The sequence below is a fragment of the Capricornis sumatraensis genome, chromosome 13, assembly GCF_032405125.1.
Source record: "Capricornis sumatraensis isolate serow.1 chromosome 13, serow.2, whole genome shotgun sequence".
Classification (NCBI taxonomy): Eukaryota; Metazoa; Chordata; class Mammalia; order Artiodactyla; family Bovidae; genus Capricornis; species Capricornis sumatraensis.
In genome coordinates this window covers 76,531,246-76,549,280 of record NC_091081.1, presented here as the reverse complement: position 1 = coordinate 76,549,280, position 18,035 = coordinate 76,531,246, and the positions used below count along the sequence as shown (strand labels likewise).

Here is an 18,035-nt window from a genome sequence, read left to right as displayed (position 1 = left end):
GTCGGCTTAGATAATGGTCATTCATGACTGTCTTAGGTCAGATTTTGAGCCCAATGTGAAGATGGGTTGCAGAGTTCATAAAATGGAATTTGATGCCATCTGGCTCACTGACATAATTTAGATGAGTAAGACCTATCCAAATGAGCAAATACATCCTACAGATGTATTTTCGTGAGAAAGCTCCGTAGCATTTACTTGTCTCAGTGGTACAAAAGTAGTGCTTTTTTTTTTTTTTAACATCAAAATTTAACAATACACAGGAAATATCATTAAAGAGTATCTCTGGAGATCTGTAAGCACAAAACGATCCTATAATGAAGAAAACATTCCTAAGAGCTATGAATAGTGCCCCGAGCTTATGGTCTTTCATGGCCTTCAGCAGAATTTGTGTCTTTGTTTTTTTAAAGGTCAAAGACTGTTACTCCCCACTCCTTTCTGAGTCTCAACAGCTGTTGGTACCATTGGAGGAATTGGAAAAGCAGATGACAGCCTTTTATGACTCACTTGGGAAAATCGATGAAATTATGACAGTTCTTGAACACGAGGCACAATCTAGTCCTCTTTTTAAACAGAAACATCAGGTAAGGAAATTTTCCTTTCAGGAGACCTAGTTAATTGAATGCATAGGCAGTAACACTGAGGTGCATATAATGATAGAAATTCAGTGATAGGAGAAGAAAACTTTTAATAGAATAGTACTGGCAACTCAAAACAAAAACGCATGGCCAAAGATGAAAACCCTATGTACCATAGATAGAATAAAAAATGTTATCTCTCTATATATTTATATATAGATATATTCACATAGGAGCTTCCCTGGTGGCTCAGTGGTAAAAATCCGCGTGCCAATGCAGAAGCCAAGGAAATGTGGGTTCGATCCCTGGGTTGGGAAGATCCCCTGGAGAAGGGCATGGCAGCCCACTCCAGTATTCTTGCCTGGAGAATTCCATGGACAGAGGAGCCTAGCGGGCTACAGTCCATGGGTCGCCAAGGGTCAGACTCGACTGAAGTAACTTAGGCATACCTGCATATTAATGTAGACAAAAGTTGTATAGATAAATCTTAAATTGTATATATTTAGCTATGTACAGAAATAAATAATTGCATTCCATTTCTGTCCGGTGTCTGTCGTCTGTCTTATGAGATCTTTTCACGCCTCTAGGATTAGACCGATCGACATGACCATAGCATTCTGGAAATGTATTTGGAGTGAGAATCATTCTTCCTTGTCTCAGTTTTAGTAAGCAAATCTGCATGCAGAACAGCCTCCTACTGAGTGTGACAATTAATTGGCTTATTTAGTTGGTTTATTATAAATAAACTTAAGCAACAGAGGGTAAAACTGATGGGTAAAAGGTTTTCCACTGTATTCATCAAAATAGACTCATGGAAGGAAGTCAGCGTCACTTAGCAGAAAGAGCAGAGAACATCTGAAGTGAGTCAGACAGGTATTCAGAACTGATACAGCAAATTGCAAAGCCTTGATTAGCTTTCTCACATTGAAATGCGAGTGGTGGTACCTAAGTTGAGAACTTGTTGCAGAGATTATATTAAATATTCTATAATAGGACTAACACATTAGGGCACATACTCTATAACTGGTAGCAATTAACATAATTATTATTCTTAATGATAAGTCACAATGATGATGCCAATGCAGGAGATGCAAGAGACGTGGGTTCAATCCTTGATTCAGGAAGATTCCCCTGGAACTGGAAATGGCAACCCATTCCAGTGTTCTTGCCTGGAAAGTTACATGGACAGAGAAACCTGGTGGGCTGCATTCCGTGGGGTTGCAGAGGCAGACATGACTGAGTGACTCAGCACACACGCAATGATTATACCACCAAAACCTATTCTAATGGCTTCTCATCCTATTGGTTAAAGATTGTCTTTCAGTTTGAAATCATAGTGCCATTTCCTATGTTCCCAAATTGCTATATGTCTCCATCAAATAATCCTTTCACAATTAAAATTGTATTTACTACTTTTAATGCTAAAATATGGGTAAGATTTTTCTAGGGCTTGCCTGATAGCTCACTTGGTAAAGAATCCACCTGTAATGCAGGAGACCCCAGTTTGATTCCTGGGTCAGGAAGATCCACTGGAGAGGGGATAGGCTACCCACTCCAGTATTCTTGGGCTTCCCTGGTGGCTCACCTGGTAAAGAATCTGTCTGCAATGTGGGAGACCTGGGTTTGATCCCTGGGTTGGGAAGATCCCCTGGAGAAGGGAAAGGCTACCCACTCCAGTATTCTGGCCTGGAGAATTCCATTGACTGTATAGACCACGGGGTCACAAAGAGTCAAGTACAACTGCACAACTTTCACTTTCACTTCAAAATTTTTCTAACATATGTTACTCTCTTACTTCCTAAATGTTCAAAATGAACAAGTATATCCTTACTCTGTCTTCCCCAAATAAAACAGAAATCTTGCTGTTAATATTTGCATCAAAGTTACCCAAACTGGTGTCTATATTACCAGTTTGAACTATTTTTTCAAAGTAATCAAGGATGCTGAAGTGCAAATGGTGTAGATTCAAGTCAAAAAAAAATGACTGCTTGCCATGGAGCTGAATAATTTCCATGCTGTCTAAGGCAGAAATTGCCAGGATCCCAGGATGTAGTCAGGTGTAAAAGGCTTATGAGTCACCATTGCTTTTCGTCTGCAAATGCGTGACAACTGGCAAGTATTCCCAGGCCCACTAGTCTGCTGCCTTTTGTGTTAGAATCTGGGGTCCACTTGGTAGCTCAGTTGGTAAAGAATCCACCTGTAACGCAAGAATCTGCCTACAATGCAGGAGACCTGGGTTCGACCCCTGGGTTGAGAAGATGCCTTGGAGAAGGAAACGGCAACCCACTCCAGTATTCTTGCCTGGGAAATCCCGTGGACAGAGGAGCCTGGTAGGCTACAGTCCATGCAAGAGTCAGACATAATTTAGCAACTAATCCACCAACCAACCTGGGGTCCACCATTTTATTAATGAGGTTGATAGTTTGTAAACCTTACGAATTCAAATGTTGTATAATTTAGGATATACAAATTATATATACTGCTTCAACCAACTCAGTAAACTATAATATGCACTGGTATTAAATTTATTGAGGCAGATGATAGCCTGATATGTAGATTGATTTCATTATTGTTTTATACAATAAATTATGGACCTGTTGGTTGGTAGGAGGAAGGCATGCACCAGGCAGATAACAATTTTGATGCTCTGTCATTCTCTTGATATTAATAAGGTAGGCATGAAACGTAAAAGATTTCAGAAACCTCAGCATGACATCTAAATGCCTTATATAAAAGGCACTGACTTCAGTGATTGCTTAAAATTGTGCTTTTCTGAAAAGCACCACCTCTCCATACTTTTGGTTTTACTTATTGCTGATTAAAAGCCTAAAAGCTATATAATGCTGTTAATCTTTTGTAATGATTACTCTCATTCTTCCTTGCCCTTTTAAATACTATTGTTGTGAGTTCCCTTTCCTTGTAGGAACTGTTGGCTTGTCAAGAAAGCTGTAAGAAAGCCATGACTCAAATTGAGAAAGGCAGCCAGAGTGTTCAGAAGTTTGTGACCTTGAGCAACGTGTTAAAGCATTTTGATCAGACGAAGCTACAGAGAAAGATTGCAGATATGCATGTTGCTTTTCAGGTAGGTTCGCTGCCTGCCTTAGAGATGTGAATGAGGAAAATTCCAAGACGACTTGCAATTACCCCATTTCATGTCTTCACTCTTGACAAAGAACTCATCTACTGGTGTTTGGAAACCAATCATTTTACTTCTTTCTCTGTTATTAATTAATATTTAGAAAGATTGATTATTCTCATCATAATGACATATATTCCTTCCAAGTGTTTTTTGAAAGAAATAGTATTCTTTAACAAATGACATTTTCAATGACTAGAGATCAATATCCCATTATTATTATTATTATTATTTTTAATCAAGAATATGGTAAAGAAAACTGGAGATTGGAAGAAACATGTGGAAACCAACAGCCGCTTGATGAAGAAGTTTGAGGAGTCTCGAGCCGAGTTGGAGAAGGTGCTCAGGGTCGCTCAGGAGGGCCTGGAGGAAAAGGGGGACCCGGAAGACTTGCTGAAGAGACACACCGTGAGTGCATTCCACGTGGGTCCTTGAGGACGTGAGGACGTGAGCAAGCCATCTTGGATGAAAAATTAAAAGAGCGTAATGTTCTAATACAGAGAAGGAGAGAGAGACAGAGGGAGGGGGAAGAAAAAGAAAATGGAGGGGGGAGGAGGAGGAAGGGAAGAAGGAAGAGGAGAGGAGAAGGGGAGAAAGGGAGGGGAGAGGGAGAAATGAGGCAGGAGCAGGAACTTGTTAGATACGAGACCCAAAGAAATGACAGCCAAAAGAACCTCAGAAACAGTTGATAGCTGCCCTATAATTGGCCACTCTTGAGCCCTTGGAGTAGCAGATAACCATGGGAGAGATAATTCAGACTCCCCAAACTACTAACTCATTATTTAGCTGAAACACTCTTTCATGACCAACATGTGCTTTCTAAGAGAGAAGTTTAGGGGGCTGGCTAAGTCTTTGTGCTTATATCATAATTCTGCCATCTCACACGTGGAATAGGTGCCATGTCACTTGAAGTTTGATAGCTGATCTACAGCTTGAGCCTGTATTGTGAAGCCATCTCCCTGTTAGTCATACTCATTTAAATTATATCAGTATTGAGAATATGAGTAATCTCTTAAAGGGTGTATGGAGATGATTCCCTCTAACAATGTATACTTTTTTCCTGAAATTTCAGTGGATATTTACGTAAGCCACACTCTCAAATGATGAATGCAATGCATTTGTGATGCAGTTGATGGATTTAGGTTTGATGTCCATGACCATCCAACATCTCATTCAAATTTATACACCCCTACTCTGCTGTTCTTTCTTGAATCACTGTGGCTTCCCAGCATACATAATCTTAAGACTTTGTGAGACTTAGCCATGTATATTTGTGCAGGTGTTGTATTCATCTGCCCAGCCTACCATAAAAAAATAATAATAATAAAGACAGGTTGAGTGGCTTAAGCAATAGGAATTTATTTTCTCAGTTTTGAAAACTAAGTCTGAGATTAGGGTAGTAGCCTGGCTGGGTTCTGGTGAGGACTTTTCCTGATATGCAGGTGGTTACCTCACTGTGTCCTCACATGGCAGAGATAGAGGGGAAGATCTTCAATGTCTCGCCTTGAAAAAGGGCACTCATTCCTTCATGAGAGGCCCACCCTCAGATATCATCACACCGCAGGTTAGGGCTTCAATATATGACTTTGATGGGATGGGATGGGATGGTGGGGACGGGGCAACACAATTCAGTCCACAGTGTGTGTGCTTGGTGTGAATGCAGAAATGGCTCATAATGAACCAGCAAGGCCTGGAACACACTGCAGTTAGGGAGTGAGGGATGGTGAGGTTTAGTCCTGGCTTCCACTCAGCTCTTCTGACTTTTACCAAAGAGGAACTGAAACTCTGTCCCTGTGGGATCAAGTTTTTAGGATCTCCCATTGGCTCTCTAGAATAATCTATCAAGTTTGAAAACTGCAAAGACTTTTTTTCTAAAAAATAAAAAAGTCCTAGTTGAATTTCAGATTCAACAGCTTCTGATTCATCACTGTGGATAATTATAGTTTGTTCCTGAAAACAAAATGGTAGTCACCCGGAAGGTTTGAAGAGGGCAGCAGCTGGCTAAGAGGCTTGTTTAGAGGCATGACTACTTCACTGTCTGCTGTCTGATGCTGCCTTTTATTCTGCCTGACACTCGTGACCACTCTCCCCCTTCTCCACGCCAGGAGTTTTTCAGTCAGCTGGACCAGAGGGTGCTCAATGCTTTCCTGAAAGCGTGTGACGAGCTCACTGACATTCTCCCTGAGCAGGAGCAGCGGGGCCTGCAGGAAGCCGTCAGAAAGCTCCACAAACAGTGGAAGGTGAGTCAGGACCACATGGGAAGGTCATGTATCATGGATGAGGGAAGAGAACATGAGGGCATGAAGGTTCACTGGTCACAGAAATGTAGAAACCCGGGAAAGTTATCATAGTTTTTAATACCTTTGCCATTGAAAAAGCTGAGCTTGAATAAAACAGGAATATGATAGAATTTTGCTTTTCCTGTTTTCTTAAAGATTTTTTTTAATTTTAATTTTTTTGTCTCTGCTTTTTATTTATTTTTTAATATAAATTTATTTAATTGGAGGCTAATTACTTTACAATATTATATTGGTTTTGCCATACATCGACATGAATCCGCCATGGGTGTACACGTGTTCCCCATCCTGAATCCCCCTCCCTCCTCCCTCCCCATACCATCCCTCTGGATCATCCCAGTGCACCAGCCCCAAGCATTCTGTATCATGCATCGAACCTGGACTGGTGATTCTTTTCACATTTATACATGTTTCAGTGCCATTCTCCCAAATCATCCCACCCTTGCCCTCTCCCACAGAGTCCAAAAGACTGTTCTATACATCTGGGTCTCTTTTGCTGTCTCTCATACAGGGTTATCGTTACCATCTTTCTAAATTCCATATATATGCGTTAGTATAGTGTATTGGTGTTTTTCTTTCTGGCTTACTTCACTCTGTATAATAGGCTCCAGTTTCATCCACCTCATTAGAACTGATTCAAATGTATTCTTTTTAACAGTTGAGTAATACTCCATTGTGTATATGTACCACAGCTTCAAAGATTTTTTAAAATTTATTTTATGTGTGGTTGCCCTGGGTCTTCTTTGCTGCATGTGGGCTTCCCCAAGTTGCGGTGAGCAGGGGCTACTCTCTAGTTGGCAGTGCGTGCGTCTCACTGCAGTAGCTTCTCTTGTGGAAGTGCTCAGGCACTAGGGCACTCTGGCTCAGTAATTGTGGCACACGAGCTTACTGCCTAGTGGCACGGGGGATCCTCTGGACCAGGGATTGAACCCATATCCCCTGCATTGGCAGGCAAAGTCTTTAACCCCTGGACCACCATGGAAGTCCTGCTTTTCCTATTTTTAAGTATTATCAATTTCATTCTATTACTGAAGAGTATGCTGTCTTTTCCTGATTATTTTTGAGGATGGGAACATCAAGGCATTTAACTTTTTTAGTGACATTTCATAAACTCTTCCCATCTTAGTTATGTTAGGTATGCTATTGAAATGACAAGAAATGTTTCTTATAATTTCAGTAGCATGGTGTATGAAATACATCATATATATATGAAATATATATTCTGTATTCATATTTCATATGAAAGCATTATATATATACATTACATATGAAAGTGTGAAAGTGTTTAGTTGCTCACTCGTGTCTGACACTTGTGACCCCATGGACTGTAGCTCACCCGACTCCTCTGTCCATGGAATTCTCCAGGTAAGAATACTAGAGTGGGTAGCCACTTCCTTCTCCAGGGGATCTTCCTGATCCAGGGATAGAACCCAGGTCTCCTGCATTGCAGGCAGATTCTTTACCATCTGAGCCACCAGTGAAGTCCTATATATTATATATATTTGTATATAAAGTCTACAATTATGTACTAGGTATAGATAGGTATATACATATATGTGTATATATATATATATATATACACCTATATGTTTGAGGTTTTCAAGGATTTTGCCATCTGGTTTAGCTTGTTATTATCTGAAACATATAAATGAAAACAATTTATTGGTTAAGGATTCAGTGATGAACAAAGCATAATCCTTTCCCCCAGAGAGCTTAGAGTCCAGTAAGGGAGATAATTAGTTGCAAAATAATAAAAGTACAATATATAATAAGTTCTAAAAAGTGTAAGTAATACACTGATGAAAGCTTTGAAAGAGAGAAGTGGACCACTTGGACAGCAGACAAGAATAAGGCAGGTAATTAGTTTTGAGCTAGGGCCTTAAAGAAGCAGCAGAGATCTGGGGGCGGCTGGAGGAAGAAAGCAAGCTGGAGGGTGTGCCAGGGGCACACGGGTTCCACTGGGCTCAGTGTGACTGGAGCGTCTTGCGTGGGCTTGTCGCATGGAAGCCGACTTCCGAATCTGCATGTCAGGGGAAGCAGCTGTAGGTGACGGGGCCCTTTGAAGGTGTCATCCTTGGGGCAGACTGGAGGAAGCTACACCAGCAGCAGACTCACAAGTGATGCTCTGAGGGATTACTGAGTGGTGAATTTCATGTGTGTTAGCTGAAGAAGTCAGGAGATCCAGAAAATAGGCAGCTGGAACACTCTCCATCAGGTTGTGTCACTGTCTGGATTTTGTTTTTCTAACCTCAGTAACATAGGCTAAAAATTTCAGCCTTTTGCATAAGAAAAACACAATTAAAGAAATACCTTTAAAAATAGATAACCAACAAGAACCTGCTATATAGTACAAGGAACTATAATCAATATTTTGTAATAACCCATAAGGGAAATAATCTGAAAACATATGTGTGTGTATATATTTACATATATGTATAATAATTGAATCACTTTGCTGTACACCTGACATTGTAAATCAGTTATGCTTCAATAAAAATAAAAAATAATTACATTACTTGCTAAATTTGAATTTTTTTAAAAAAAGATGCTTACAGAAATCCAAGCTTCTAAAGATGTCTTTGAGGTTTAACATTATCAAAAATGTACTGTGGAATAGGGACTATAATTGAAGGCTGTATTTCATTTTACAGACACACACACACACATACATTCAGCTCTCTGAGATATAATCTGTCCTAGTCTTTCCAAAGCCTTAACTCATTTTTCTCATCAGTTATTTCCGTGTTTTATGTTAATCTTTTAAATGCCATAGGAGACAAGTAGGCTAAAAATAAATTGTACAACTAAAGGGAATGGTGAAGCTTATACTTGTATCAAAGAAGAATGTAAAATATTTCCCATTGTCAGGGTGCCATTGTTCGTGTGCTAGCTTACTTGTGTTTTCTTGGTGTATGTTCCAAGTAAAAGATGACATAACAGGTGGTCAGAGCCATGGGCTGCTTAATCCTGGCTTTTTCACTAATAAGGCTTCCTTGCTTGCCCCCTCAACCCCTGTGTAGTGAGCATAATATCTGTCCTTCCTACCTCATAGCGCTGTTGACAAAATTTAAAAGGACACATGCTAGGGAGTGGGAATATGAAATCAGTATGTGATTTAGAATCAAATCCAGCTTTTCTACTTAACCTTGAGCCTCAAGGGTCTGATCTTTAAAATAGGAATATTAATACCATATAGGGCTATTAAAGATAAATAGGATAATCACTGTGGAAACACCCAACTCACAGCAGTCTGAAAAGCTTGGCTGTGGTCCTGGTACTTGGAAAAGTACAAAGCACAGAGTCTCAGTGCTGATAATAAGGGATTAAGTCACATTTGCGCTAAGCTGTCCAAGTGGTTCAGTGGTTAAGAATATGCCTGCCAGTGCAGGAAAGGTCAGAGAGACAGGTTCAATCCCTGGGTCTGGAAGATCCCCTGGAAGAGGAACTATCTCATATTTTCTTCCACTTCAATGGGAAATGTACATGATCAGGAATGGTATCCTATTTTCCGGACTCTTCCTATGGCGTGCAGGATCTTCAAGCAGAAGCTCCATATCATTTGCTTCATCTGAAGATTGAGGTGGAGAAGAACAGGTTCTTAGCTTCTGTGGAAGAGTGCAGAGCTGAGCTGGATCGAGAGACCAAGCTGGTGCCCCAGGAAGGCAGTGAAAAAATCATCAAAGAGCACAGGGTATGTCCCAGGGAGTCCCAGTGTCCCTTCAAGTATATCACTGATGCTTGCGTTTGGGTCTGAAAACACTCAGTAGCTTAATTACTTTATACTGCTAGACTAGATGGGAATCAGCCACGAAAATACAGCAGTCTTGTGTGGATTCTCACAGAGATTATATACATGTTTATTGCTCACTAGATCTTCTTCAGTGACAAGGGCCCTCACCATCTCTGTGAGAAAAGGTTACAGCTCATTGAAGAACTGTGTCTGAAACTTCCAGTCCGGGACGCAGTCCGGAACACACCTGAGACCTGTCACGTGACCCTCAAGGAGCTCAGAGCTGCTATTGACTGCACCTACGTGAAGCTGGTGGGAAACCCAGACAAGTGGAAGGACTACACGAGCAGGTAGTTGCGGGTGGCTCTCAGAGAAGGATGTGGTCTTTCATAATTATTTTAATTCCGACATCGTTGCAAAACAAGTCATGAAATATATTTCATGTTACACAATGAAGAAAATCGGATGGTATGATTGTGTACATGCTCTTGTACAAAAATGCTTCATTAAATTTAAAGAATAAGTTTCAGTTAGAAAACTGAAAGGGGGCTTCCCTGGTCGCTCAGCCAGTAAAGAATCCACCTGCAATGCAGGAGACCCCATTTTGATTCCTGTGTCAGGAAGTTCCCCTGGAGAAGGGATAGGCTACCCACTCCAGTATTCTTGGGCTTCCCTTGTGGTTCAGCTGGTAGAGAATCCACCTGCAATGTAGGAGACCTGGGTTTGATCCCTGGGTTGGGAAGATCCCCTGGAGAAGGGAATGGCTACCCACTCCAGTATTCTGGCCTGGAGAATTCCATGGACTATACAGTCCATGGGTCGCAAAGAGTCGGATACGACTGAGTGACTTTCACTTTCACTTTCAGTCAGAAACAAGAGTGAAGCACATTACTTCCAGGTGACCCAGATGTTGTCTCTTTGAATCAGAATTAGGCAATCTCTTTCTCTCTGATTTCCTCATGTCCCCGCAAAAGGGACTTCTGCCTCTTTGGGTTCCTGTCTCTGGTGGAGACACATGAGGACAGACCTCAGGTGTACCTTCCTCACTTCCATGTGCCCAGACTCTGAGATGCATCTTCCTCCACTGCTGAGCTCCATCTGCTCTGCTTCCCCTTCGGTTCAAGTGACTGAGCCCAGGGGTAGCCTCTCCAGCCTTGAGCTTCATGTGGAAGAAACCATTGCTGGGAAATTTGTTAATCAGTTTGCTAATGAGTTGAAAGAAATGTGTTAATCCATTTTCTCATCAGTTGATTATCAAATTTCCATGCATAAACTCAAAATAGAAAATGTATTCTAACCCTGGGGGTATTTTCTCCCTTTAATAAGAAAATACCTGTTATTTCAGAATTTCTGAGTTCTCCTCTTGGATATCTGCAAAGGAGACCCAGTTAAAGGGGATTAAGAATGAGACCATTGATACTGCTAATCAAGGAGAAGTTAAACGTGCTCTGGAGGTAAGTTCTGGGCCACTTTTTTTGTTACTAGAAAATAACTATTAATAAAAACAATAATGGCAACAGTCTAACTGATGTCTTGTTTTCTTTCTATAAAAAAATTGACTTCCTGAAAATGTCTTAAAAGAAGTCTCCCCCTGTTACTGTGGAGAGCTGTAGGGGTGTTCTCTATGGAATTATTGTTAGCTCTGAGATTTAGTCATGTTCAGTGGTGCCTCTAATGCCTCTTTAGCTAATGGGGAATCTTGCGAGGAAAATTGTATGCATGGGCGTACAACACAGTGGAGCTCAAGAAGAGTCATGGAAAACAAGAACACTGCAGGTTTTTGTGCATTTTCAACCACTCAAAAGCTGGGTTACAGAAGATGAGAGAACTGGGCATGGTTTCTAAGCATCGTTTCTATGTCACTTGCAGCTTGGGTTGGATCAGTCCCTGTGAGCATGGGTACTGCCTGATAAACCCAGCCAGGGCGACAGAACCTCAGGCCTGAATCCAGTTTGCAGTCTGTGAATGGCACACAGCAACCCTCTCCCTCTTATCTTGGCTCTTGGCTTTGTAGACACACGCTGTTGTGAATGTTATTTATCTTTCAGTATTTTGAACCACTGCAAGTCACAGAGTTGTTGATGAGAATATGCTGTGTTGTTTAGTCGCTAAGTCGTGTCTGACTCTTTTGCGACCCCGTGGACCTTAGACCACCAGGCTTCTATATCCATGGGATTTCCCAGGCAAGAATACTGGAGTAGGTTGCCATTTCATTCTCCAGGGAATCTTCCCCACTCAGGAACTGAACCTGAGTCTCCTGCATTGGCAGATAAGTTCTTTACTGCTAAGCCACCAGTGAAGCCCTGATAAGAATGCATTTCCCTTCTATTCCCATCCTCTGATTTTCATTTTTTCCCTATTAAATTTATAACCCCTTGACATGCTAAAACTACTCAACAATACCATGTCCATCTGTAGACGGATATCTATATTTGCTCTTGGTTGCTGTTATGGTACCAAAAAGTTCACATCTTGGAACAAAGAAAGCATTTGCTTCTAAAACCAACTATTTCCTCTGTAGGTATTGGCCCTGTAAGACCTCTTGTAGCAACACAAGCAGTCGGAGTCCACAGCTCTCAGCTACCCAAGGCAGGTGCAGGAGGGAGAGGCAGCCCTAGGCACCATTCCCCTGGTCCCCAGTCCTACAGGTGCTGATGCCTAGGGTCTTTCTGGTATCATCTTAGCCAGTCAGTCTTCTCTTCCTGGATTAGAGCTGAGTTCCTGTTTGTGCACCTTACCATCTGGAGTACTGACTTCCAAAAACCAACCAAAGTGAAGCATAAAATATGAGCTAATGAAGTTAAAATAAATCTTTGTGCTCAGCTGCTCAGTCGTGTCTGACTCTGCAGCCCCATGGACTGTATCCCACCAGGCTTCTCTGTCCGTGGCACTTTTCAGGCAAGAATACTGGAGTGGAGTGCCGTTTCCTACTCCAGGGAGCCTTGCCGACCCAGGGATCAAACCTGCATCTCTTGTGTCTCCTGTGCTGGCAAGTGGATTCTTTACCACTAGCACCATAAATCTTTAGAGCATCCATAGTAATATTCACCAAATAAACTCTTCAATAAAAGAAACCCACTAATTTAAAAAAGGACTCTGTCAATTTCTTCTTTTTTCTTTTTTTCAAAAAAATACAGTGTTCCTTACAGCTACAGAAAATAAGGTGAAAAAGTATATGTTATAATTTCCAGTTCTGGTGTCACATATTCTACAGTACTTTTGGAAGCATCTTTGTTGTGATCAAGGAAATATCTGTAAATATGTAGATAGTTACAGAGGGAATTTTTTGGTATAGAGAACACTGATTTTACACATCGGATTTTGGCATTGGGGAAACAGTTCCTTCTAGCATTCATAGACTTCGCTTAAAGATGTGAACAAAAAGTGAAATAAGTGGGCACTGTGTTGGTGAATGAATGTCTGGCTCCTCTACCTCCTTGTTACACACCTTCTTAGGTTGAGTTCTTTCTTGCTGGAAAGTTATGATTCACAGTTTTATTTTGCTCATCAAAAGTGTTCTTTCATTCCAGGAGATCAGAAGTGGTATTACCAAAAAAGGGGAGACTCTCAGCTGGCTGAAATCCAGGCTTAAAATTCTGATTGAAGTTTCTTCTGAGGATGAAGCCCAAAAGCAAGGAGACGAGCTGGCAAAATTATCTAGTTCTTTCAAGGCTCTCGGGACTTTGTTGTCAGAGGTAAACTAATCACACGCTAAACGGAAGCTCTGGCTGGAGTCTGGAAGGTTCCTTTGGGTTTCAGTTTCACAAATAATTTTATTTAAAATGTGTATTAATAGTTTAAACTGAATGGTTATAACAAACACTTATGTATATGAAGATTGGTGGGGAAGATGAGCAGAATCTTTGCTTTGGTAATCTGTGCCATTATTGGATATGGTATTAATAGTTCAGGGTCACCATCTATATTTAAAGTGCAAAGCTTCTAAATCCATACTTTTACTAGAAGCATTATTTCATGGTCAGTTTCAGGTAAATTACAGAGGTTAAGAATCCAGGTTTGAGAGTCAGACAAGCCCATTGGTAGAGTTTAACTCTGATACCCCATTTCCTACTTAACCATGAGCTTAAAATGGATAAAAAATACCCCAAAAGTTAACTGCAAGAATTGAATGTAATACTGTATGTAAAGCACTTAGTACAGTGCCTGATGTTCAAGCTGGTTTTAGAAAAGGTAGAGGAACCAGAGATCAAATTGCCAACATCCGCTGGATCATGGAAAAAGCAAGAGAGTTCCAGAAAAACACCTATTTCTGATTTATTGACTATGCCAAAACCTTTGACTGTGTGGATCACAATAAACTGTGGAAAATTCTGAAAGAGATGGAAATACCAGACCACTCGACCTGCCTCTTGAGAAACCTATATGCAGGCCAGGAAGCAACAGTTAGAACTGGACAGGGAGCAACAGAGTGGTTCCAAATAGGAAAAGGAGTACGTCAAGGCTGTATATTGTCACCCTGCTTATTTAACTTCTATACAGAGTACAACCTGAGAAACACTAGGCTGGAAGAAACACAAGCTGGAATCAAGATTGCTGGGAGAAATATCAATAACCTCAGATATGCAGATGACACCATCCTTATGGCAGAAAGTGAAGAGGAACTAAAAAGCCTCTTGATGAAAGTGAAAGTGGAGAGTGAAAAAGTTGGCCTAAAACTCAACATTCAGAAAATGAAGATCATGGCATCTGGTCCCATCACTTCATGGGAAATAGATGGGGAAACAGTAGAAACAGTGGGGCTCCAAATCACTGCAGATGGTGATTGCAGCCATGAAATTAAAAGATGCTTACTCCTTGGAAGAAAAGTTATGACCAACCTAGATAGTATATTCAAAAGCAGAGACATTACTTTGCTGACCTTAGTCAAGGCTATGGTTTTTCCAGTGGTCATGTATGGATGTGAGAGTTGGACTGTGAAGAAGGCTGAGTGCCAAAGAATTGATGCTTTTGAACTGTGATGTTGGAGAAGACTCTTGAGAGTCCCTTGGACTGCAAGGAGATCCAACCAATCCATTCTGAAGGAGATCAACCCTGGGATTTCTTTGGAGGGAATGATGCTAAAGCTGAAGCTCCAGTACTTTGGCCACCTCATGCGAAGAGTTGACTCACTGGAAAAGACTCTGATGCTGGGAGGGATTGGGGGCAGGAGGAGAAGGGGACGACTGAGGATGAGATGGCTGGATGGCATCACGGACTCGATGGACGTGAGTCTGAGTGAACTCCAGGAGTTGGTGATGGACAGGGAGGCCTGGCGTGCTGCGATTCATGGGGTCACAAAGAGTCGGACACGACTGAGTGACTGAACTGACTGAACTGACAGTGCCTGAAGTGAAGTGAAAGTCGCTCAGTCATGTCCGACTCTGCAACCCCATGGATTATATAGTCCCTGTAATTCTCCAGGCCAGAATACTGGAGTTTTGGTTAGCCTTTCCCTTCTCCAGGGGATCTTCCCAACCCAGGGATCGGACCCAAGTCTCCTGATTGCAGGCAGATTCCTTACCAGCTGAGCCACAGAGGAAGCCTGTACAGTGCCTGGAACAGAGTAAATAACGGATGCTGTGCTGTGCTCGGTTGTCTCCGACTCTTTGGGACCCCGTGGACTGTATCCTCCCAGGCTCCTCTGACCAGGGAATTTTCCAGACAAGAATACTTGAGTAGGTTGCCATTTCCTACACTGGGGGATCTTCTTGTCCCAGGGATTGAAACTGCATCTCTTGCATCTCCTGCATTGGCAGGAGGATTCCTTTATCACTGAGCCACCTGGGAAACCCAAATAACTGATAGCTAATAATAGCAACACGTTCATGTTGAGCCAGCAGCCTAGTAAATTCTCTTTTAGGCAAGATTGACTCACTTTAAACCTCTTTATATACATATCAATGTTTATAGTCCTTTGTATACTATACAAGACCATCTATTTCATTTCTAGTAAGGCTGCATTTGGCTTCCCTGGTGGCTCAGCAGTAAAGAATCCTCCAGCAATGCAGAAGCTTCGGGAGATGCAGGTTTGATCCCCGAGTCAAGGAGATTCCCTGGAGGAGGGCAAGGCACCCACTCCAGTATTCCTCCCTGGAAAATCCCATGTACAGTGGAGCCTGACAGGGTACGGTCCATAGGGTTGCAAAGAGTCAGACACAACTGAAGCAACTTAGCATGCATGCACAAGGCCACATTTACTCTTAACAAGAATATTTTTACTGACCATGTTGTCCTATGAATCTGATGACTTTGTATATGGGAAGATAATGTAAGAATGTAAAATACAACAAATAGTTACCAGGATTTCTTGAAATCGTTTATAAACTTGCATACAAAAAATAATCATTTGGCTGACATAGTTCCCTGATTCTGAAAGATCTGAAATTCTCTATAGATGTTCCTAATCTAACAGTTTGATTGATTTTCATGAAAATTTAGGTTGAAAAGATGTTAAGCAACTTTGGAGACTGTGTCCAGTACAAAGAAATAGTCAAAAGTTCCCTGGAAGAGTTAATCACTGGCTCTAAAGAAGTCCAGGAGGAAGCCGAGAAGATCTTGGACACTGAAAATTTGTTTGAAGCACAACAACTACTCCTTCATCACCAGGTAGAATGCCTCTTTACTCGGGCATTTATGCAAAGTTGCTTAGTTACTGAGAACCAGACAGATGAAGAATAAGGCTCTCCACTGACTTGAGCGGGGAAGATGGGGAGCTTGGGAACGAACTCAGTCGAATATTTAAAAGAACTTGGCTCTTCTGTTCTCTTTGTTAAATATTAAATATCTCAGAATATCTTGCAAGGAAAATTCTTAGCCAGCATGATTTGATGATACCAAAATGTTCAAGGAATATTGTGGAAGGAAAATTGATTTAGCTATGAAAACTTTCATAAAACACTAAATTATCCTTTTCTTAATAGAGAAGGAAAGCATAAACAAACTATCATATATTTGAGATGACTATTCTTTTATTATGTTACAACCTTTGATCTTCAGTTTACAACTTTGAATACATCCTGGTTTGGGAAATTATAACTAGCATGAAGTACCAGTCCTTTCTAAAGAGTATGCTCCCATGAAGGATTAAAACTGGAACTAAAGAAGCTCTGGTACATGTATTGATAACAATTTTTATCAGCTTTACTTGTCAAATTCAACAGAAGTGAAAGTATGATTCAAATTAATCTAATGGCAGAATTTTAGCTAACTTAATGTATAGGAAAATGTTAAGTAATTGTCTATGTAATGATATGTCAAAATGTAAGTTGCATTGAAGTAGTTGTAAAAGAGCAGCCTTTAGACTTAAAAAAAAATGCTTAGTGCTATATTGTTCTCAATCACTGGTAAAAGTGTTGTTTGGGTTTCAGTTTACTTTAAATCAGAGAAAGATGAAATTATAGATATTCACAGTAATATATTAATATTAAAACTCTTCATTTGTTGAACCAACTGCCTGGTTATATGGTGTGTTTACTTTGTGAAAATTCATAAGTTGTATTTTGAGATTTGTGTACCATTTTTGTTTGTACATCATACTTCAATAAAATATTTATTTTAAAACACACCTTTCTTCAGATATCTTCGCATATTAATAATACTGAATATACCCCGGACTTAAATCTCTTCATATTAGCATTTTTAGAACATGATTGATTTTTAAAAATTGAAATTGAGGCTTTGTATTTTTAGGCAGAATATAGTTCTTCAAAGAGAATTATGTCAAATTAATAGTTTTGCCAGATTCCATCTAGGGTATTGCACAAAATATTACATATTGTCTAAATCTGCACACAAAACATGCAGGCCAAATTAATTATGTTGTTTCCCATTAGAAAACATAAAATATTTATAAATAATGCCCGTCTTTGACTATCACAGAGCCTTCATTACCATCTTAACTATCCATCTTAAGTTTAAAATGCAGTTTAGGTTCCCGCTCAGGAGATTTTACCTTTCTGTACCTCCATTATAGCGTGGGTGTTTATGTCCGTACTTAGTTGCTTAAGAGAGTTAACATTTCTGTCCATCTGTTGAACAAATGCTTCCAGCAAAAGACAAAGAGGATCAATGCAAAGAAGAAGGACGTGCAACAGCAGATCGCGCAGGCTCAGCAGGGAGAAGGTGGGCTGCCTGGACGAGTCCAAGAGGAGCTGCAGAAGCTGGAGAGCACCCTGGACAGCGTGGAGCACAGTCGGGAGAAACAGGAGCGCCGTATCCAGGTAGGAAACCGGAAGTTTCATCATAGGCTGCATTAACTTCCGGGTCACAAGTTACCTCCCCTACTGCTGCTGCTGCTG

The 18,035-nt window shown here is 40.8% G+C and overlaps 1 protein-coding gene across 1 annotated transcript in view; it reads left to right on the top strand.

Annotated features, from left to right (window-relative positions):
• LOC138089585 (nesprin-1-like) overlaps positions 1–18,035 on the top strand; it is a 155,752-nt gene that overhangs the window by 80,316 nt on the left and 57,401 nt on the right. Inside the window, exons 18-27 of the mRNA XM_068984968.1 lie at positions 408–581; positions 3,499–3,657; positions 3,955–4,119; positions 5,817–5,951; positions 9,541–9,699; positions 9,880–10,088; positions 11,084–11,192; positions 13,269–13,433; positions 16,177–16,344; positions 17,787–17,957. Of these exons, the coding sequence (XP_068841069.1) occupies positions 408–581; positions 3,499–3,657; positions 3,955–4,119; positions 5,817–5,951; positions 9,541–9,699; positions 9,880–10,088; positions 11,084–11,192; positions 13,269–13,433; positions 16,177–16,344; positions 17,787–17,957 (1,614 nt within the window). The remainder of the gene's footprint in view (positions 1–407; positions 582–3,498; positions 3,658–3,954; positions 4,120–5,816; positions 5,952–9,540; positions 9,700–9,879; positions 10,089–11,083; positions 11,193–13,268; positions 13,434–16,176; positions 16,345–17,786; positions 17,958–18,035) is intronic.